The sequence below is a fragment of the Penicillium daleae genome (assembly GCF_028827525.1).
Source record: "Penicillium daleae strain IBT 16125 chromosome Unknown utg000005l_segment0_segment0, whole genome shotgun sequence".
In the NCBI taxonomy this organism is placed as follows: domain Eukaryota; kingdom Fungi; phylum Ascomycota; class Eurotiomycetes; order Eurotiales; family Aspergillaceae; genus Penicillium; species Penicillium daleae.
The window spans coordinates 4,630,790-4,653,939 of record NW_026623153.1 but is presented as its reverse complement, the minus strand read 5'-3'; the positions used below and the strand labels follow the sequence as shown (position 1 = coordinate 4,653,939).

General features: G+C 45.8%; 7 protein-coding genes across 7 annotated transcripts; 3 read left to right on the top strand and 4 right to left on the bottom strand.

The window, feature by feature from the left end:
• Positions 1-243: 243 nt before the first annotated feature.
• Positions 244-1,276, bottom strand: N7458_005844 (uncharacterized protein; the record flags this gene model as incomplete). The annotated part of the gene is made up of 2 exons (XM_056909226.1): positions 244-616; positions 687-1,276. The coding sequence occupies 2 exons, from the start codon at positions 1,274-1,276 to the stop codon at positions 244-246; spliced, it is 963 nt and encodes a 320-aa protein (XP_056767844.1).
• Positions 1,253-2,071, top strand: N7458_005843 (pectate lyase superfamily protein domain-containing protein; the record flags this gene model as incomplete). The annotated part of the gene is made up of 1 exon (XM_056909225.1): positions 1,253-2,071. One exon carries the CDS (start codon positions 1,253-1,255, stop codon positions 2,069-2,071), a length of 819 nt encoding a protein of 272 aa, XP_056767843.1.
• A 1,694-nt stretch (positions 2,072-3,765) lies between these two features.
• N7458_005842 (mercuric reductase) lies at positions 3,766-5,193 on the bottom strand (the record flags this gene model as incomplete). Its single annotated transcript, XM_056909224.1, has 1 exon — positions 3,766-5,193. One exon carries the CDS (start codon positions 5,191-5,193, stop codon positions 3,766-3,768), a length of 1,428 nt encoding a protein of 475 aa, XP_056767842.1.
• A 915-nt stretch (positions 5,194-6,108) lies between these two features.
• Positions 6,109-6,526, top strand: N7458_005841 (uncharacterized protein; the record flags this gene model as incomplete). The annotated part of the gene is given in 2 exon segments (XM_056909223.1): positions 6,109-6,213; positions 6,230-6,526. The coding sequence occupies 2 exon segments, from the start codon at positions 6,109-6,111 to the stop codon at positions 6,524-6,526; spliced, it is 402 nt and encodes a 133-aa protein (XP_056767841.1).
• Positions 6,527-11,481: 4,955 nt separating this feature from the next.
• Positions 11,482-13,148, bottom strand: N7458_005840 (oleate hydratase; the record flags this gene model as incomplete). Its single annotated transcript, XM_056909222.1, has 2 exons — positions 11,482-12,547; positions 12,613-13,148. 2 exons carry the CDS (start codon positions 13,146-13,148, stop codon positions 11,482-11,484), a joined length of 1,602 nt encoding a protein of 533 aa, XP_056767840.1.
• Positions 13,149-17,834: 4,686 nt separating this feature from the next.
• N7458_005839 (Alpha-galactosidase) lies at positions 17,835-19,651 on the top strand (the record flags this gene model as incomplete). Its single annotated transcript, XM_056909221.1, has 2 exons — positions 17,835-18,949; positions 19,039-19,651. The coding sequence occupies 2 exons, from the start codon at positions 17,835-17,837 to the stop codon at positions 19,649-19,651; spliced, it is 1,728 nt and encodes a 575-aa protein (XP_056767839.1).
• Positions 19,652-20,679: 1,028 nt separating this feature from the next.
• On the bottom strand, positions 20,680-22,801 carry N7458_005838 (uncharacterized protein; the record flags this gene model as incomplete). The annotated part of the gene is made up of 6 exons (XM_056909220.1): positions 20,680-21,185; positions 21,242-21,356; positions 21,419-21,546; positions 21,618-21,784; positions 21,840-22,247; positions 22,314-22,801. The coding sequence occupies 6 exons, from the start codon at positions 22,799-22,801 to the stop codon at positions 20,680-20,682; spliced, it is 1,812 nt and encodes a 603-aa protein (XP_056767838.1).
• Positions 22,802-23,150: the final 349 nt, after the last annotated feature.

The window sequence follows — 23,150 nt, the reverse complement described above, 5'->3', positions numbered from 1 at the left end:
GTACCTCCCCGTCGTACAACGCTGAGTATCTGTTTTAAGTACGTAGAGGATTACATTTCTCTGCTCGCTAGACGGAAAGTTGATTCTCGATAAACGAGCCGCACACCAGATGCTAAAAGGGCCGGTAGGTAATTCGGCGCCACATTTATGACGATGAATGTAATTCAGCTATATGCCCCACCGCAATTAACAACCACTAAGTACCAATGATTGCTGAGCAAAAAGGCTATTTACAAGGATATCTCAGGTGAAAGTTAAGCAGCCGGCTACCAGCATCACCGAAAGCCACTTCAACGCCGTCCCAAGGTTCTCTATTTCAACAGAAGGCACGGCAGCAGAAGACGCTACAGCGCCCCATCCGTTTGAGTAGTTCTTCCAAACAATCTCACTCCCATTCGCAAACGTAAAGTTCGGATGTGACGGGTTTGATGTGTCCAAAGCCATAGGAGTATAGTTACCGTTGTTATACGGGTCGAATTCGGAAGGCTGACCCCCGTCGACACGCGCTCCAGAAAATGAGAATTCCACAGTCCCAGAAGGATTCGTTAGTGAGAATAGTGCTTTAGCGCTCGTGTTAGTGAAATTGAGTGCGTAAGTAAACGGTGTCTTGGCATTCCTGTTTCCTTGTTAATCCCTGGAGCAGAAAAGATGAGACCAAGGGCCGAATACCGGCCTATAGGACATACCATTCAAAGGAATCCCCCTCAACACAATTTTGCTGTTCTGTATAGTTATGCGGTCGTTGGAAGTCGAATGTATAGACGAGATCATCATTATTACCAACAAATGTCGACTGGTTCCCAATGGTGCTGTACCCTTTCTCTTTGCCATCAAACTGCATGGTAGTTGCCTTGTTTAAGTCGAGAATCTCCACTGGATCGAAAAATCCGCATGACGATCCATCGTCGGTGAGACAAAGATAACACGCCGTCTCTAAGAACAAATTGTATATCGGGTCGTATGTGCAACCCCACGGACTAATGCATGTATCCTCCGGATCTACCTTATCAGCAGTTTGACCGTCACGCTGAATGTTGAAATAGAATGGATTGGTATCCCAAGGTGGGTTGATGCCGACTTTGAGAATAGTGTTTTGAAGAGAGTCGAAGTAGTAGGTGGAGCAGTTGGAAGGCGCTGATTGTGGGTGTTTGAAATAGCCGGAGATACTGCCATTATAAGAGATGAATTGTGTCCCGAACTCGTCCAAGTCGCCAAACGAAAACGAGTAGAGGACAAATAAAGAGAACAGACAATGATTGAGATAGTAGCGCAGCATAGTGATAGTTCGGAATGTCTCCTCTTCTATTGGGGGTTGTCAAAGAGTGTGACACAGAACCCAACTTTTGCAATCAGAGCATTTCAAGTTAGCGGGAACCTAAAAATTGGTGGCATTAGCGGCCAACCGCTCATGACCGGCATACAAATCGAGAATTGCCGCGGGAATGTTAGTGTTGACGGAGTCGAATTCTCACCACAATGGAATAGCTCTTCTATTGTTCTCAACTACCAAACTAGTAACAACGGCCTAGTCGCGATCAAAAGTCTCGGAAACACCGTCAATGACACGCGGAATGTTGTCTTCAGTCATATACTTGCTACATACTGCAGGGTCGGATTCCTTTTTACAGGGGCCGGAGTGCCCTTGGGGAACAACACAAATCAGCGCGTTGAGGCATCCGGAAATGCAGCCTCTGTCACCGGCATCCGTATTGAAGGTCCTACCAAGCGAATTATCGTGACTGGCTATGCGTTCGTGGGAATACAAGTTTCTACGCTCGTCGGCACCCAGGGCTCTGCATCTGAATGTGCGATCCATGCGTCCGATGATTTTGGCTATTTGAACGTGGTGAATATGACGTCTATTGGTAGTCATGAGAATGCCATTCTTCTTGGACGGTCTTCTCTAGCACTACTTAGCAATCTGTTCCTACAGGACTGGGCACAGAGCGGGAAATCCATTCCAGCAATCGAATCCACAGGTGCTTGGGTTGAGGTTTACAAACCATATACCTTTTCCCAAAAGCCAGGATCAACGGCTCCTCTAATCAGCGGCAATGTTCATTTGATGTGACTAAAACTACGTCGTCAACGTTTCCGCCTCTTCTTTTTCTGCAACGAATGTCACGCTTCTTAAGTCATTTGCGAGTATTTTACTGCCAGACTACAAGCAAAAACGATCTTATCGGAATTCAGGATTTAGTGAACACCTGGGAATTGGTAGCTCCGATTTGCGGGCTGTTTTGTACTGTATTATAGCTTTTAAATCATAATAAATCAATAGCAAGCAATTGAACACGATGTCCAAGTCTAATACAACAACGTCGTGCTACGTATTCATACTGTAAGCCTGCATAGCTAATCCCTTAACTCCGTCACACATCTACCAATGTCACCCACGAAGCGGCGTGCCATACCTACCGCAACTCCTATTTCTGTGAAGAATCCCGCACCATGATCTTCATGGACCCGTTCAAGATCCAAGCCGTTGGCGAGCGTTACATCGTCGTCACATAGTGATTGATAACTACTCACTCTTGTCGGAAATCCGTCCCTTAAAAGAGAATTAAAACTTCTTCGGGAGTTCCTTGTTGACTGCTTACGAATGATTTGACTTTCTTTCGACTCACCAGCAATCATCATGAAGAGATATGCTGGCACATCGAACACAGTCCGCGGCCCAAGTGACTATCTCGGGGCTTACCCAGTACTAGACAGCACAAACGGTAACCTACAGTGCTTTCCTTCCTTACAGACTACTTACAGACTACTCGTGACCCTCCTCGTCACTATACTCAGCCTGTCAACCACAGTTTTTTCTTGACAATTCGTGACACCTTCCTGGTATTAGCTAGATGCAATAATGTTTCTAGGCTCCTTAGTAGCATCTTCTGCTGTGGGGGGATGACTTGCACTCCTGTTGATGATGGTGTGTGCCTACTGACATAAACTGCCTGATCTATGAGAACGGACTCCCTCATATGCTCCCATTCCTAGTTACCTGGACTGTAAATTCACGCCATCAGTAATCTGCCCTGCTCCTGATCCTGAGAAAATAGTTGATGAACATTCATCCTCGCATTAACGACCATTAGATCAACTAGGGCTTCTTCTAGTGGTTGAACAGGAAGATAGAAGTGTGTGGGATAAACAATCTCCAAATGGAATTCACTACCAGATCAGGTGGAGGGTTACTCCGAATAACTGGATTGTGACAAAGGATACAGAACAAAACATCATGTCAATTTCAGGAATCTCGGTACGGACTAGCAGTCTGGTTGTGACAAACAGATCAGCTTCAGAAGAACAGGTTGGACACCCCTCAGCATTGCACCAGCCCAGGTCTCCAAATTCCATTGCGATTGGCGGTACCAGATTCCGCCAGCATACTCCCAGGGTTGGTATCATCCTGTCACAAGTGTTCTGGGGCTCAGCCGATGTGTCGGTTTTTGAGGATTTTACAGAGGAGTGCAAAACCAGCTACACCAATTTCACAGGCTTCTTCACTCATTCATCACTCTTGAAGGCACATTAGATCTTGCAAAATGGGTCCGAGACTTCCCTCGCCAAGGCTGCATCTCGTCCATGCTATGATAGAGAGCCAGTCACTTACCACATCTCAAATGGCCGAATAAGCTGCATGCAGCCAGGTACGATCATAAATATTCGCACAAACTTGCGGCAATTTGGAAGTGTCCACGCACCCCTAACTCGAATAGGTCTTTCTGCGCATGGTGGTATAGGGCATATGTACAGAACACATTACACTCACTCCAAAAATCCCCAAATGTTGTTCAGACTCTCTGCTAGAGTGGGATGGGCCAGGACTGCATCTCGCAATTTTTGGTAGGGAACATTTCCGATCATCGCTATTTCCACGCAGCTCATGATTTCGCCACCCTCGACGCCCAAGCAGGAAAACCCTAGAATCAACCCTGTATCACCGTCCACGACAGCCTTCATCATTCCTCTCGACTCGTCCATTTCTAGTGCGCGGGCGACGTATGCCATTGGCATTTTCGCAGTTTGAATCCTCTTGTTGGGGAACTTTACACGAGCTTCCTTCTCATGGAGGCCGACATGCGCCAGTTGGGGATCGGTGAACACCACGTACGGGACAATGCGGTCTTTGATAGAGAGCCTCGTAGGTGCTAATGAAAGCATGTTAGACCGAAGGATGCGAAAGTCGTCGTACGAGATATGCGTGAATGCCGGTGGTCCTTTCACGTCGCCCATTGCAAAAATAGAAGGAGACGAAGTCTCGAGGTATTCGTTTGTCACAATATATCCTTTCTTGTCGAGGTCAACACCTGCAGCTTCTGGCTTCAACCGGTCTGTATTTGGAATGCGGCCGGTAGCGAATAGAATGTGCGTTCCTTCGACGGTTCGATCGCCATTATTGGTGTGGAAATAAAGAGTAAATCCGCTAGGTGACGACGCAATTCTCACAGGATCAGAGTTCAAGTGTACTGTAAGTCCATCCTCTTGAAAAATATTTCGCAGCAGGTGTGCAATTTCTTCGTCCTCGTGCGGTAGTAATTGTCTTCCACGCTGGATTATAGTGACCTGTGCACCTAGTCTGCGAAACAATTGTGCAAATTCCACTCCCACATATCCTCCTCCAATCACCACGAGGTGGCCAGGAACCTCGTCTAGCTCTTGAATTGACGTGGAATCCAAGACTGCTTTTTGATCAAGCAAGCCGATCCCTTCGAGGAGTGGCGGTGCAGGTCGTGCTCCAACATTGATGAATATCTTCTGGCCTTGGACAGTTCTCACGTTGCCACCACTATCTTTGTACTTGAGTGTCTTCTCGTCCACGAAACTCGCCTCTCCTGTCAGGGCATCCACGCCAGCATCTCTTAACTTAGTCTCACTACCACCGCGGAATGAGGCGACGATGTTGCGTTTCCGTTGGCGGACCTTGAACATGTCGACCACGGCCACATTCACATCGGTCTCCTGCTCACAAGTGTGTATACCATAATCTAGTCCCTTACGAACTAGATAGGCGATGCGACCTGATGCAATTAACGTTTTTGTCGGTGTACAGCCTTCATTAATACAGCTTCCACCGATATGCTCGCGTTCAATCAGCGCTGTTTTTTGTCCTGCTTTCGCAAATGCGGCGGCCAGGGGCGTGCCGGATTGGCCAGAGCCGATAATTATGACTTCGTACTGTAAGTTTGTCGCCATATTGCAATAGTCCTTCAGCGAGTTGAGCACAGCCGGGCGACGAAACATCAACTACTAACTGATTCAAAATATGAGGTCGGTACGGTTCGAGCAGGTCAATAGGAGTCAGTAGTTGATCCTACGCAGGTTCTGAAACAATACCTAGAGCTATGCTTCAATGGAGGTATTAGCCTAGCGACAAGACAACCAATTCACTGATTCAATGATATGCCATGGTCTTGCGTTATTGGTTGGAATGTGGAATCATGGACGTCACGACGGTTTTCAAAGGCATCAATAACGTAAGTCCCGGCTGAGTTAGCCACCCGGCTGATCCGGCCACTTCGCTCATTACTATTTTCTAAATTAGCATCTTTCAATCAAAACGCTATAAGGTATTCACATGTAGCTAGCTGCCTTTACATTGATTTAATCTATGCCTAATCTTTTCGCACCCACTACACCTAAGGATGCGTGCGTTTGGGCAGCGGAAGTGGTAATACAGGATACTGAGCAGCAGCTGGCGGAGGGGATTGAACGCGTTTAAATGGTTTGGTTGGCGGCTGAAGTAGCTCCCGTCCCTCCCGAATCTGCATTTGGGAAGTGTTTGTTTTTGCCGCTTCTTCTCGTTCGTTGATCACTATACGCTTTGCCGAAAGCCAATATTCAGCCGCTGCTCCGCTAGCGGTCGAGAAACTCTTACAAAAGGTACAATTGCATTAGACTGTCGAAGGCCCCCCACCAGCGAAAGCGGCGAGGGCCCATTTGGGGGACGCATATTGTGCGGTACTCGGGGAAGTCGTGGTGTCATTGGCCGCATTGGTCAGCAAGCTCATTCGGCAAACTGATATAGCCTCTGTCCCATAACTCCGCTGGAATACACGACCTGGCGGCCCCTTCCCTAGCAGCTCAAAGTATATTATTTTTTTTGTCATAATGACCGGAAACGAGAGTGCGATGAATTTGACCAGGAAAGCAATCGAGGAACATTGGCGGGTATCGGATGACGGTGATACCGAAGCCGAATACGCCATCTATGCCGTAGACGCGATCCTAGACTACCCGCAATCAGGGGAGCGTTTCAAAAGGTCGTGCGGCAATTTCTGCACAGCGTGGTGGACATCCGGCTGACCGGCATTTTACCGTGCTACGGATCTCAGGCGACGGCCATCTATGGGTGAGCGAGTGCATCATCACCTATGACGGAGTACCAACATACTCAGTCTCCATCATGCAGTTTGCTCGCGAGCTTGTGGTACAAGAGACACAGTACTTCACTGATAAATTCAGTGCACCTACGTGGCGGGCAGCGCTCGCCGAGCCTATACCAGGCAGGCATATCGCAGAGGCATGATCACGTCCTTGGCCCAAGCCAAATGTTCCACTTTTTTGAGAAAAGTGATTTTGGACAAACATTTACAGTGGTTGTAACATCTCTGGCGTGTCTTTGTAACACTTATTTGTTTGTGCCTAAGTATTCAATATGTATTTGGATTTCGACCTTCTTGCAGAGGCGGACGAGAAGTAAGACTAGAGCTAGCCAATCTGGTACTGTTTTACACCGACCCTGAATTTCGCCCCTAAATTTCACTCGCAAAGCCAGATTTACAAATGAGGAGAAAGTGTGGCATTCTGATATGCGATTCCGTAGCAACCTTTGCACTAATGCAAGCTATCACCTGTTTAGGACACTTTGTGAGGTAGAGCAGCATCCCCATTCGCATGTCACAATCTACTTGTACAGGGTAGAACACCTATTATTCAGGGAAGATATGAGATCCAGGATGGGTCAGAGAGTTGAAATAGTAGAATAGATTGATACATGAACTGATTCTTGTACAAGAGAAGTAGATACATATACAGGCAGTGTCTGATATTGTTGATCATGATGGAATTTGGACACTTGGACTGATGATATACCAAGAGGAGACCAGCTGGTCCGTCTGAACCCTATCCGCTTATCACACCCAGACTCGTCTACGTAGACGAGGTGGTATGAGCAAAACTCCGAGATCAGATGACAGTAACCATCACGTAAATCCGCATTTCGCTCCCTGGCTTTTTGTCGAGCCGTCTTCCTCGACCACCCTTTACAATACAGGGCGTCGCTGATCGTGGACTTAGGTAGCGTCGGACATATTTTGATGCATGACCGAATCCATAGCCGTCGCTGTCGGCTCTGGGCGGGGAGCTACCACGCCGGGCCCCCAGCAAATCAATCAAACTAGGCCTACCCACGGATCTTCGGCGATTCTGTCTAATGATATATCGCCACAGCACTGTACCATTCCAACTCTAAGGCTTAATGAACGCCACCTTACGCACAAGAAGAAATAGTCTACGTCACTATGGTTTTAACTGAAGCGTTACTAACCCATAGATAATTATGCCAAAGTACTTAGTATATGAGACAGATAATGTCTTCTTATTGTATGCCAATTCCTCCTTTTCGTTACCCTACAAAGGCGAAGGCGCTCTACCACCACACCTATCCTATCGGTATATATACTGCTGTCCATTTCCCAGGCACAAAAATGATCTTAACTGCTTACTTTTCTACTATGAACCATCAGCCTAGTCAAAAACGTCGATATGGCGAATACACATCAATACCTTGATATCATCATTCAAGATGATATGAAGTATGACATCCGTATTGAAAATGCTCAAATGGAAAGGTATCTCCTTTGCAAACCGCTTTGAGTCATTAAAACATACCATTTCTGACATTAGCTTAGCGGCGAGTTTTACAGACTCGGTAACCCAAATGATGTCCTAACCACCGATGACATTAATGATATGAGCATTCGTCACAACGGTGGCAGTAGGGAGATTTGTTCTGCAAGTGAACCCGGTTCTATGTTAGGACCTTCCGGCGCGATCGACCTTGTTGACGATGTGAGAGATACGAGAATTTGCACTCTCGCTTGGCGTGCAACTATGAAGCCCGGTGAACACAATTCATTCCTGATACGTAATCACGATCCAAAATACCGAGTTGATATCGGAACATGGAAAGAATCTGGGACTATAGGAGATGTTCCGGTTTCTATCGGGGAGAACTAACACAATTCATCCTTGTTAAGTCTGGATTATATGGAGAAGCGATTCTGATCGACTGTTAGGCTATATTACGACTTCCTTGGGTTGGAGGTCATTGACACCAAGAAGAAAAGTCTTTTGTATCCTCTTTGGCTATTGTGTTTTTTTCTTTGTGTTTTGGATGCCCTCAAACGAGGAACTAGTGAAGGGGTCACTATCCTGCGCGAGCTGCCCGCGAAATTTTGGTGCCTTCATAATGCAACTTCTTTGCCCATGTCGTCACTTGACTCATCGAATTTCTGACTTCAATTTTCGCCATTTGTGATCATCAGCGATATGAAAAAAATGATAATCCAAGTCTCCTCAGTGGAAAAGCAACTCATTTTGTCGTTCCAATGGCTTGGTGCTAGGTTGCCAGATTTTCCCAATGCCTTCCATGCCAATGTATAGATTATTGATTTGATGTTAGTAATTAGGCAAAGATGATTCAATTCTCTTGAGTAACGACTCTTTCCGCATTACCGTACTCGCACAGCCTCGATAATTGCAGCAAAAGAATCAAGCAAGACTATGTCCTCAGTTCGATAGCTATGTCTGAGCCGTTGGCGAGACTGATACCAATATCAGCGGCTTTGAGCTCAGGAGCATCATTGACCCTGCCTCCTGTCATACCGACAATCTCTTTTCTTGATTGGATTTCACGCACAATTCCTAGCTTCTGGCTGGGAGTTGTAGGGGAGAATACAACTTCGGGATATTTGCACAACTGCTCCCATTGATAGTTATTGAAAGTCACCAAGTCTTGCACCACTTATAAGTGTAATGCCGACTGGGATATGATTCCGTTCTTGATTGTGCTCAGAAATCTGCGAAAGGCGGATGCACCTTGGACAGAATGCGTCGTCACAATGCTATACTGGCGGGCAATAGCCAAAGCTGTCAGTCCAAAATCGCCAGTGACCTGAGTCTCATGGTGAGTACCAATTTTCCACATTTTTGAAAACCATAAAGACTCGAATCTGAGTCTGGCGCAAGAACCGAATGAGCTCTGGAATTTGCGATCGTGGTGGATCAAACAAGCCAACAAAACCGGCAGCCCGCGGCCTGCCCTAGCGTGATAGAGCATTTGAGTCTCGAACTTTGAAGAATTAGGCTCAACTAGTAATCTTCCTTAGCAAGGATCTTGCAAGCAAGCAGGATTACTCGTTTGCCCTCAGAGGACCGTTGATTCTGCACAACAAACATCAATTACCTGGAGGGCGCGACAGAAACAATCAGGCTGGTCTCGCAACGACAGACTAGGCCCGACTACCTTTCGGATTGGTCCGTAATGTAAGTATTTATACGTAGTATAATTATCCTTTGGTCTGAATGCAGGTTTTATGATGAATGCATCTGATCTGTAGATGGATGCATTTAACTTTGATGCAATTGAATTATATAGTAGGAAACCTGTAATTCTTTACCACATGGCATACAACCTTATTTTTGATCATCCTTATGAATTTTGTATCCAGCAGAGATTTATTACCAACTTAGAACTTACTAAAATTTAAGCATCGTACGAAGTGTAAAAATAAATCTACTCTAGTCTTAAAAAAATCATTCAGCTCAAGTTCGGTGCAAATACTCCTATGTGATAGGATAATTAAGGCCTAGATAATAAGGTAACATCCCCGAAATAGGTAATAGAGAGAGATCTAAGCTAACTATTTCCCTTTCTAGGTATATCCTAATACCAAAGGAGTTTAGGTAGATCTTAATAAGCCTAGCGTTACTATAGCAGATTACGAATATATCAGGAGAAATCTGTTATGATATTGTTTGGTATTCCCGGGGTGAAGCTATTCGCATGCTGATAAACCGAGAGCAGGCGTCCGGCACCGAGGTAGACCCGTTTCGTTGGGGAGTCGGCGACGAATCGTCTCCGATTCAGCAGCCTGCATATGCACTATATTATCCTGTCCTCTATATGATCTGTCTCGTTCCGATGATTGCCCCCTCTTTCTTACTAAGGAGAAGTCTGCTTTATAAATTGGCAGAAGAGGAGAAGATATGGAGGCCCTAAGAAACAGCCTCTGTTGCAATCTGACTTAGTACTTTGCTCTCCTACCTAGTCGACAGGCTTACTACCCTGCAAGTAGTTCACCACATAAGAACTCCGCATAGATCTACACAATAATTAATGGCGATCCTCGTAAATCATATTGACTGTCGTTTTCTAAGGAAAAGGAAAGAGAATCCCAACATTCTCACCATTCCTTGGTTTCCCTTCCATTTCATTAGAACTGCTCATCATATTATAAATATCGTTGTAATTACTAGTTAAAAAGAGCAAATTTCAATTCTCTTCTGATCCGAGATTGAATATTGTATGCACCTTAGTCAAATTGCTCAACTCTGATATTGGCTGAACTGCATAAGAAGTCCTTCCTTCTCATCTCTTCTAATTCACTCTTCACCGGTATTATTGTGGCATATTCGCTTATGCGCACAATCGTTTATTGTTGTTCCTACACAACAAAGTCCTATCCTTATGCAGACCGCATAACAATTCAACATAAGGTTGTTAAACGAAAATAGCTTTAGATAGCTTCGGTGAAAATAGGGCAGAGGACTAATTAGACTTAGCGTAGGTCCACGAAATAACTACTACGTCGCCAAAGACGGTCCTTCCTCCGCCCCACCCAACTCTAATGCTGAATCGATGAAAATAGGCTAACTTAGAACACGAACCAGGAAAGATGAAGAGAATTAAATTACAGTTTTGAGATCCTACTCCTTGCGCTATAGATTGATGTTGATTATAAGTTCCAATTTTTTGTGTGTTATGTTGCCTCAAGGTCACGATTTGCTATATAGAATGGACTTGTTATTTTACCACTGACAATTCATCACCAACCAAAAGGCAGTCGCTCTGACCTTATGACAATTCACTGCAAATCTCAGTTGTATCTCGCAATCCTATCGCTACTATCCTCAGTCTTAACATGCACTTCGGTTGTCGTGAAGAATTAGCATTGCCCTTTATGGTGTCCATTATGGGATTGGTAGAGGTCAACTGTCTTGGATTGGTAAAGACCCATCATACTAGCTTGGCAAAACATACAACACAGTGGTACATTTTGAATATATCAGACAACTATGTAATCAAGACCAGTTCGAAAGGAATTCAACTCCACGGTCGAGCCCGCTTTTCTGGTCACAAATACGCACCGCAAGAACTATTAATGTATTAAACTAGAATAAAGCAACCTCCATTTTCATTTACAGCAACAGTTCAAACACCTCCAAAAGTTTGTTTTTACGAAACTTGGGAGGCCCGTGTGGCAGACTCATCAAAGTGGACACTGCCATCTGGGCTCCTCGGACGCTGTATTCCAAGCTGCCAGATGCATCATCAGGAATTTCAACGTATTGACCAATGAGGCCCACATTTGTGGTTTCGTGAGGAATTACCCGTGGACGATCACAGTGCGTACGAGATAATAGCATCGACGTCCCTAACGGCATAATGCAAGGAATGGTGGTTGATGACGAAAGTAAAGAATTAGTAGGAAACCCTAAATGGGAGAGAACCTCACGGAAAATCTCTTCACCGGAGCAGGACACCATTGGCTTTTCGACGTATTTTCCTTTCTCTTCCGGGTGTAAAGCGTATCCCCAGATGACTTGAACAGCCTTAGGCTGTGTAGCGAAGACTGGCTGGTGAGGAACACTAATGTTCAGACCCCAAGGACTCTCCATCACGGTAAGCAAGGCACCTGTACCCGGCTTATCTCCTGTTAACTTTGCGTAGTGTTGCATAAAGTCGGAATTGCGTAAGGTGACGGTAAAAGTTTCAATCTGAGACTCTTCGTAACGAGAAGAAAAACTGGAAGGATTGCCAAATTTAGTCGACTGTCTCTCAAGCTTCTGCCATAGTGCCCATTCTCCTTGTTCTAAGCCACCGAGAGCAGCGGACGGTACGTGCGGAGGAGTTGAGTTAGATCCAGTCTGTATCCCCGAAGATACTGAGCCCAGGGTGACAATAACAATATCGATGGGATCGACTGTGACCAGCAGCTCATGCCCGTCCTCCTGTAGTACAATTTCGGAGATTGTTGTGGGATCGCTTGAGGGGTATGACTTAAGGTCTGTGACCATCACATTGAATCGAAAGTCAACCCCTTGCTCCTTTAAGTATGTAGCGATGGGAGTGAGTAACGACTCGTAAATATTGAAGGGGGTTCTTTCCAGCCCTCGCACATCATTATGAGTATGCATTTCAGGGAGCCATTTCGTGAGCAACCGATGGAATTCAGCTGCGCTATGCCACTGTTGAAGCAGAAACCTAGGTAGAGGAGTTGGTCAATCTAGACCAAAGAATCGAAAGGGGAGAGGGCCGTGAGTGCTCACCTGGATGACCACAAAGTCCAGAAGTCCGAGTCGAAAAATGTAGAATCAAATACATCACGGATTTTCTTTCCATCAAACATTCTTTCATGGTCCAAAACAAACATAATTAGATTCATCCGCAGCTTGACGCCGATCGGGAGTTTATGCGTGTCCACAGTACGCAATCCCTCCTTGTTTACTCTGATCACACGTGTGTGAGCCTCATTGATTGGCCTTGTGTACAGCTCGCGCTCCTTGATGGCTTCCCACAGCGTTGTATTAGTTCGCCCTGGACTAGGCACCATGCTAAGAAGATCTCGGACACACTCTTCTTGGAAATACGGCTGCGCGCCTGTGTGGTAAATATATCCATCTTCCGAATTACCAGAAACCTCCATTGCTCCACCAGACGCATGGTGCACATCCAAGATATGTACTTGCCGTGGGGGCACTTTGGCTTTGTCGACTAAATGGACCGCGGCTGCGAGGGATGCCACGCCGCTTCCAATCAACCAAGCCTGCACATTCTTGGGGTCGCGTTGTTGTTTGGGTGTCATTTTCGCATCATTTTTGTCCTTTGAACAACTTAAATCTGCCATTTCCAGCTTTGCAATCGTGCAATCGTCTTAAATACCAACACCTCAAGAGATTCAAGCGTCGTTGCACATGATTCCTGTGCCAACAGCTGGACTTGCCTCTTAGCTCTAAGACGTCATCCTTACGTCAAGGACAATCTGGTGCGAGATCATCTGGTATTATCTATCGCAAGGCCTAGATTCTATTTAGTATACTAGGAATGGAATCAGCTGATCATGGCTTGAATAGCCCAATGACTGGGATTATCAGAACGCCACATCCATCCATCAAAGGCTAGTCTTTCATAAACTTGGTATAGGTTTTAAGTTCCCTTGGAAACCATGTATGCCCAAACAATAGGCAGCGCTTGATTCTTGTGATGTCCTTTCAGTTGCAGTGCATATTTTGATCAATGCCATAACGTTTCTAAACAGGACACGACGAGGGGCCGCCTCATGATTCCTGCCTCAAACAGTGATTGCCTTTTCCTTTTCCGCTCTCCCAGACTTCCATGGCACCGTCTCGCAGTATTCAACAAAATGAGTATTGGTATGCAGAGAAAAGGGAAACCTACAGTATAGTGCTGCAATATTCTGATGAAAAGATCCTCTGTCATTGTTGAAAGGGTCATGCGTGTCTGTTGTACATAAGCAAAAACGCATTCACCTATCGTATCGCAAATAGACTGGAATGGACTTCAATCATAAGCACTGTGGCCGATTGATACGGCGAAGTATAAATTCCCAGGATCTTATAGGTCGCTGAGAGAAGCAAGTTATACTATATAGGGGCGAAGCTCTCCTGATAACTACTGTTTGGTTACCAAGAGGTCTAGACCAGATAAACCAGCCTGATAGCTAGCGGTCCAGACCCACTAGCAAGCCATTTAGGCACGGGTTTCTAGTCCAGTAAGGCGAGAGCACATCTAAATATGGGAATAACTCTGTGCTTGATTTCTCGAAACGAGACAGGCTGATCAAATTAAGGATTTTGCCTCGTCGATAAATGGGACTGCTGGATTCCGTAGAGAATAAGTTTGCATAAATGAAGCAAAGAAGACACTAGGGTAAAATAACTATAAAGAGTTACCATAAGCTTGACTTTAAGGAAGGTCAAATACGCCACTGATTCGTTAGTCAGCGGACTATGCATGATAGACATGTTAGGAAAAATACCGTGTTTCTAATACTGAAATTATATAGGCACCGCATATACGCACTATTGCTTGAAGGCTAATACATTTCCCTTCAAACTTCGGCGAACAACCAACTGCCGAAATAATTTTTGGGGAGTGATATACGAACGAGAGTGACTTGGAAGTCCGAACGACTGGGCCGAGGTTATCTCCCAGGAAGGTTAGACTTGAAACGTGTTCCTTTGGTAATGGAATTATCACATGGTGTAGCACGTCACCATATACAGGTCTATCCTTGGCTCAACGTTGAGACAGGACAAATGAGGTGTGTTTGACACGCTTAGGATTTCCCAATACACCCGAATGCACAATCGTTGATGCTAAACTCAATTTGGCTGGCCGAATAATGGCCATCGCCCCACACCTTTATCAAGAGTATATTTTCTCCAGCAACGCGATTATGTAGGCAAGAGAAGTCTCATGAACGATAGTGTCTGTCTCATGAACAATAGTGTAAATAATACCAGTCCTACGTGCCCTGCGGGTCCTGCGCCTGTGCAGCCGTTATATGGTATAGTCATTTGTGTTACTGTCTTGATACTGTAATTTCCGACCTTCCTTTACTGCTAGTCGGATCTGATGTAGCTCACTGTCTATTTCTCAAAAGGATTTTCTACAACGGCTACTTTTTATGCATTCGAAGACCGGAGGCTCAAATTTGTACTATCTTCCAGCTTCCTGTTAATGATTGCAATATGCGCAAGTTGAGAAGATTTGACAACGTAGCGCCCAGGAAGAAACTGAAAACCTGGCGGGATTCTACGCATTCGGCAAGCCTGCTAGACCTTGATCCTGTGTTTATTTGGTAACTGCACTAATGCTAGCAAGGTTAACAGTAACTAATTCAAGAAATAGGACCATATGTCTCTATACTGTTTCGGAATCCCAGCTGATTCACACCATCATGTGCCCCCATATTTTCCACGACACTTGTCTCGATGCATGTGTTTTAGCAGGCCATAACACCTGCCCCTTATGCCAGTTGTCGTTTCTTAGAGCCGATATTATAGTGTTAGTTAATATCAAGAGTCAGAGGAAATTTTCCTGCAATTGAACGACGTTTACTTGGCCGAGAGACTCTGTGCCCCACCGGTCCACCATAAATATGTTCGTTGGTAAAACATGAATGAAACCCCAAAACTCGTGTTCTGTAGGTAAAGAAATAACTAAAATAACGTTCTAAAAGCCATTTTGCGTAATAGAATATCATGGTAAACCAGATAAGAAAGGGCGTATAATCATAATACCTCACATTTCGCCACAAATAAGAAACGCTAAGAATATTTATGTTCAAACTAAAGAATACTTTTGAGGGAGGTCTATTAGTCTCGGACAGATAGGTAGCTAAATCAGCTAGTCAAGTAGCTGGCTATAACTAGTAATAGCTAGTTATGAGCAACCAAGTACCAATACTAATAACTAAGTTACACGGCACCAAGAATGGTTGTGGGCCTGATTAGCATAGCAGAAACAGGCAATCAGGGAAGGTGACCAATACAAGTAATTGTGAAGGTAAGACATCACATACTTGACAAATTAGCATCAGCTAGGTGTCCCGGGAAGATAGCATACGCGAAAAGGCACAAGGTATAATGCCCGATCAAGTAAAGTTAGTAGCAACCGGAGATATAGCGAATAGAGTAGGATAACCCTACCCTAAGAGATCCGCTAGTTATATCCTTCTAGTATTAATCGCGAAGCGCTATATATAGGGGCGTATTATAGAGAGGTGGGTATAAGAGTAGGTAAAGGAGACGACTAGTAGGCTAAACTAGCGATTAGTAAAGGCTCCAGATAAGAAGGTACTACGGCTATTTAAGTCTCTCTTAAAGCTATATACCTCGATTCTAATCTAGATACGCTCTATATAGATCGTACTAAATTATTTCTTATTTAAGATTAAGGTAGTCGAATTAGATAAGTACTACTATAGAGAAGGGTCTTAAATACCGAGATATATCTTAATATAGTACCCGTTATACGCTAATCTAAGGAAGACCTTCCTTAATAAGGTTAGAGCTACTAACCTTAGGGATTCGACTAATTACGATATAATTATATTATACTCGTAGGCTACCCGCTACGTAGCTAAATTTATACTATAAATAGGCCTTCTAGGGCAATTCCGGCACGTCGAAATCGAGCTAGAACTACCCGGAGGCGACGGAATAACGAGCTAGGATAGACTAGCAGCGTAGGTAGTGAAGACAATAGGTAGGAGGAACGCTAAGCCTAAGGCCGACCGAGAGGTCTTAGAAGAATATATCCAGTATATCAACACGCCAGTCGACGATGAACGCTACTAATTGAGAACGAAGCAGGAGGATAGGAATGCCAGGGAGGGTCAACAGAGATAGAGGTACAGGGGAAGCAGCGGGCCAATGTGAGGGCTAATTGAGAGATATATCGTCGGATTGAGGACATTACAGGCGTTTGGATACTGTTTTGGGCTGATTTTATATAGCAATACGCCGTTTTCCTATGTATTTACTGGTTCATGCGCGGGTCTGGCGTTCGGAATACTCTTGCTTCCGCCGGAGGAAGCACCTGCATAGCCATTACGCCACTAGTTAGGCTGCATCAAGTTAATAGAGTGTTGATTGATTGATTGATTGATTGATACGCTTATGCACTCGAGATTAGCTGCTCTATAATTTGGCTTGGCAAAAATCAAGATATTAGCGATTCTGTATACCGCACAGTAGTTGTATTTGGCCAACTTAATGATTCTAACGGTCTTTCTGCCCATGAAAATTGGGTTTTAGGTCAGTGGCCGTCATCGGCCGCTGTAGTGGATTAGCGGGTGGATTAGCGGGTGGCTTGGCGGGTGGCTTGGTAAGGGGTTACGCATAGTTATGACGAACACGTTGATGACTTTGTAGATAGTAGTCCCCCTAGTATTTAATGATACATACAATTTTTGCTCTACCAATCTATTAGCCAATATTAACACACTAATTTATATGCGTGAAATATGCTTCCCGGAAGGATGAAGGAATAAAACTGAAATTTGGCTAACCGCTCCGGGAGAATCTCCATTATCTACTTTTGGTAAGTCACATCACTAGTTAACTACGAGGGAAACCTAATTCTGCTTATGTAAGTTTATCTATCCTCCTAACTAATTAGTTAGAACTATCACTTGAATCTATTTATTAAGGTGGATTATAACTAGAGGAAAATTGGATGTTTAATGACTCAATCATCAATCAAGACTATAACTACCTAAGAGGCATTTTTCACTCAATAGCCCTCTCTCACAATAGTGAAGTTGAACTACCTAATTAGGAAGTAGCATGCGCCCGAGCTTAGGCAGGGGTACTAGGGCGGTTGATAGGAAGAACGTTCTAAGGTCAGTAGTCGGAATTCTGTCACCACGAAAAGTGGGGCCTAAAACATTTAGGTATAAATAGCTCAACCCCAGAGGTGACATTCTAGGACCAACAATCACAGGTACCAGCTTTCTGTCACTATGATTTGTCCTATTATAGTCGGCATCACCTGCATTTTCGCACAAGTTGCGGCCCAGTGGACATGCGGCGGGGCCAGCTACACCCCGGGTTCAATCAACTTCACACAGACATGCTACGACGCCGTGCAGAAATGCATCAACCAATTTGCTGTAAATGCCAGCCAGGTAGATTGCCAAGATTTGGAAGGCAACGTCTCTATGCAGCAACAGGCATCCAAGGCCAGTAACAGCGACTATGCAAGTGCCTTTGAAGACATTCTTGAATTTTGTATCCTTGGCGGACGGATGACGGGCACGTGGTTTGACGGGAGTGACGGGCAATGGTACTGGATTGCGGCCGAGAAAGGGTGCTACTCGTCAAGTGGAACCATTGGAACTCATGGCCCTGGATTCTGTATTCAAGACCAGGCGGACACGATTATCAATGGCTGTTACCCTCAGCCTGAACCTAACTCTGGTGCGCTACAAGTTCTGCGTACCGCGAAGACTCCCAACGGCTTTACTTCGTCCGGCCGCGGGTGGAACTCGTGGGGACTCCAAGCGCTCCCTAGTTCTACATCAATCATACCGGAATGGACAGGCCTGAATCAAGAGAGTGTTCTTGCCCAATGCAGCGTGCTTGCTGGGACTGATTTTCGCGCAATGGGCTACGACCTTTGCAGCGTGGATTCAGGATGGTCCACGAACGACGTCGATGAGTATGGGCGAATTCAATATAACGACGAACTATTCAATCTACCACAGCTCGCGGAGCAGCTTCATGGGATAGGACTGAAGCTGGGTGTGTACACGATCCCTGGAGTCCCCTGCGGTGCAACCAACCGGACAATCAAAGGTACAAATATTCAGATTGGGGATGTCCTAAATGGTAATAATGATGGGCTTGATCACTGTGACTGGGACTTTTCAAAGGATGGGGTGGAGCAGTGGCACGACTCCTTGATCGAACTATGGACATCCTGGGGTTTGGACATGATCAAGCTCGACTACGTCATGCCGGGGAGCCCCCAGAATGGGGCGAACCTGATGTGTGACACTAGTGCGGTAGTTGAGGCCTACCATAAGGCGATCGCCAATTCTGGCTCTCAAGTCCGACTGGATATCTCGTGGAAGCTGTGTCGCAACCAGACATATCTGCCATGTATGGAGCTCCCCTCGCGGATTCAATGCGGACTGACCAGGATATCAACTTTTCCGGAACTAGTACCTTCATTACCTGGCAAGTTGTCCAGCGTGCAATTGACAACTACCGCCAGTACATCTCGCTGCAGAAGCAGCAAAATGTTCCCATCACAATTTACCCGGATTTGGACGGTTTGTTTACATGCAACCCGCAGAACTTGACGGGTGTGAGCGATAAGGAGCGCGTCACCATCATGAACCACTGGCTTGGCGCAGGCGCCAATCTGATCCTCGGGTGCGATCTACGTCACATCGATGAATTGGGCATGAAGCTGCTCACATCCACTCAAAGCGTAGCATTCGCCAACTTTGCCGCCCTGAATCCGATGCAACCACGGAACCCGGGGACGGGTAACAATCTGGCACAGCAACTGCAAGCTTGGATCGGTGGACCAGATGAGTCGGATAAGGCCTATGTTCTGTTGGTTAATTACGGACCAGATCAGGGCAGTGGAGGTTTCGGTACGTCGCTGGCGGGTGTGCAGAAGTTGTCGATCTCACTGAGTGATCTGGGCATCGCCGGAAGAAATTGGAAGATTACGGATGTCTGGAACGGTAACTCAACGACGGTCTCATCTTCGTACATAGCAAATCTGGATGAAGGAGAGTCTCAGCTTTTATACCTGGAGGGTTAGCAAAGGTTATCCTCTCAATTTGAGTCTACAAATGTATGTTGTATCTACCTACAGATTCACCTCGGAAGGGTTCTTCGCTTTTTGCTTCTCACTTGTCGTTCTGCAGGCCTCATCGAAAGTGATGAGTCTGCAGAGATTGCTATTGCGGTTGCTATCCGTTAAAAGATGCTGGAGTAGGAGCAGAATGTGCAATAGAGAATTGTTGATTTGTTCATCGGACTGCGCGGATCCGCAGCTTTTCAAGTTAAACACAACTAGGCAACTACGAGAGAACCAGAGCAAGGAGCATCGACCCTAGATGGTCCGCATGGTTGCAAGTAATCTCTGAAAGAAGTGGCTTCGCCTGCCTGATATGGTAGCACCAAAAGTTTCTCCACAGCCTGGCCCACTTGCCTGGAGTTTAGCCGACTACGCTGATATGCTGAGGCCCACAGGCCATCTACTTTCGTACATGGAGAACGGCAAATGCTGCAAAGAAAACAAGAAAATAGTGAAAAAGCCGCTAAATCAGGCACGGAGGTTTTTGTTACGCCTTTCCTCGGCTGGGATCGACCCGTACACGGCCGTACCTTTCATTTGTTATCCTGATTGGGTCGCCGTCCATGTTTTCGCGCCAGGCTATGTGGGTCTATGAAATTTCCAAATCTCCTCATGGACTACTCCGGAGAGGTGGGATACTGGGAGGCAATCTCTGTGGAAGATGATAGAGGGAAAAAGTGAAGGGAATCTACTTGCAGGGTAGATTGCTAGTTAATCAGGCATGAGAAACTCACCAGCTTGAATGACTTCGGACATAAATTTAGAACCTTAATCATTATCAAAAGAATCTGTACTGATTGATTCATTTCGCAAAACTTGGAAGACTAGTGGATTCGCAACTAAAAACTCAGGGAAGGCCCATGGGAATAATGGATAATTCGAGGTGGTCAGATGCGGGCACATAAATTACATCAGCAGTCCCCAGCCTTTCCTTAAGAGTTCATCGTATGTGCACTAGTCATGTCAAACAATCTCCAATTGACTAGGGGTTAGACGGGAATAGCGCATCCCCATGACGTGGCGACTGAACCCTGTCCGCTGAAAAAGATGATCAAACCCTCGATAGCTGCCCATGCGCCCATACCAGAAAGAGCCAGGCCGCCCAAGAAATAGAGAGTGCTAGGAATGTTGACTGCCCATCTCTTAAAGTATCCGCGAACCCATCTTTTCCAGCCGTTGTCATGTCTTGTGGTAACACGAGTGGTCGGGTTGAATCCTTCACCTGGAAGTTTGGCACCAAGTTGGCAATTAAACCCGACGTTCAGAATAGCAGGGAATGTGTAGGTAAAGTTGAGGATGAGAAGAGCCCCAACAAGGCCAGAGATACCGTTCAGATTTGGAACGGACGCGGCAACAATGAAGGCAATGATCCAATACACTGGGCCTAAAGCAAACCAAATCCAACGGCCTTTCTTAGTCGTAATTGGAGGGAAGTGTAAAACCTCCTCGAATACCTCAATATAGACGGTCTTCATGCCGATATTGAAATACATAACTATGATCTGGATGAGAGAGTGCGAGATGTTTGAACGTTGAAAAGTAGACACTTACCGCATGCAATGCCACCAGTTATCAGAGCAAAGACATTCCCAACAGTCTGCAATGATAGAGGTTGAATTGCAGTTGTGATGACTTGGGCGGAATATTGGCCGTAGAAAGAGTAAACCTTCCCGGAGACGAACGTCATTAGCTGGAAACTGGACATCGTCACATAAGAGTTCGACTTACAAAGACCCCAAAAAAGACGTATACGACACAAATGAATATCTGTGCACAAAGAAGTCCCTTCCAAAAGTCCATTGGGTGTCTCATCTCAGCCATAAAGGCCACGAATAGCAAAGCACCACCCCAACTGTCTGATATCATGGGTTAGCCGGAGACGGTGGCAATAAGATGAAAATCGAGGCATTTAGGGTTGTTTACTTACAAACCATTTGGTTGATACCGTTCAACTGCCCAGCGAAACCAACTGCTGCAGGCTGATACGGTGACGGGGGTGGCCCTGCAAACTTCACAATTGGCTCAATGTCGTGAATACGTGTGCCTTGCGTCGTGGCTGGATAATAGACAGGATATTTCGCGGCGGCAACCATGCTGTTATGCCATCATTAGAATCAAACCTAAGGCAAGAAAGTGAAATAGTACTCACACAATGAGGAAGCTGACGATATTCAACCAGACAGAGAGATTAGCCAGCCAGCCGACGTGCTGCAAGCCACGCATCAAGCCAGCGATGATACCGAAAGCCGTGAAGATTACAAGGCAGGCGATATAACACACTGACCCGTTCGATAGCTGAGCAATGATTGTACCACTACCCAGAATGAGGACAGCGACAGTCATGAATTGCTGGAATGCTTGGGTAACATTGATGAAGTGGCGTGACCTTTTGCCAAATATGCGGAAAAAGGCATCACCGTAACTCAGAATGGGGTATCGAGAGGAATCAAGGACCAAATAGACTTTCCACAAGATATAACCACTGATACCAGCCGCAATAGAAAAGATGACATAGAGAGCAACCCCAGGACCGTACCCGACGGTTGAGAACGCGTATCTATAGATGAGTTAGAATAACAGTGGTCAACCGGTACCATAAGCGTTGAGATAGTCGATCACGTACGGTGTCGATGCCCAACCAAGGATATCAGTGGTGATGAGAAAGAAGACGGTTCCCCAGCTAGCTGTCTTCAAAGCTCTGGCTGCAGTCTTCCACTCCTCTTCTGTCACAGCTGTTTCATTGTGTTGGACGCCAGAAAGATTATTCTTCTCACTCCCAGAGTCCTTGCCTTGATCAAGCTCCTGACGAGCGCTTTCCCGCTCCTTCTTCTCTTCATGATGAATTCCATGCGAGAACCGTGCCTTTAGCACTTTGGCGGCTGTGAGCGGACCTCGCTTCTCGATGTACTGTCGGTTTCGTTCGAGTTCATCGGCACGCTCAATATTTGCCCAGTATTCGTATTCCTCGAACGAGACAGTATCGTCAACTCGAGCTTCTAGACCCCAGGTGCGCTCCATAATCTCGGGCTTTGTCAACTCGTTTTCCGTAAGTGGATTTGCACGAGGATCCGCAATGGGCTCAATGGACATAATCCCACCTGCGTTCGCCATGATCGCAAAATTTGGCCGTCTAGCCTGAAATATTCGGATGGTTCTGTTTCAAATTGGGCAGATAAACTAGATATACATGACTAGCCTGACTGACGGGCAAGGGCGCCTATTAAATCTTAGATATCGCCTAGTGCTGGGTCGCTATTCCACTCAACATAACCGAATAGCGCACCTTCTTCTTTGGGATGGTCGGAGCTCCGCGAGAGTTCCGGAAAAGCTTGGGGGCGATTTTCTAAATTGAGTTCCATAGGAGGGGCCACTACTCCACGTTGCTCGTGGCTCGTAGATACCGAGCTTAAAATACAAAGGCTTATGTTGGGAGAATGTGGAGCGCGATCCTGTAGCAAGG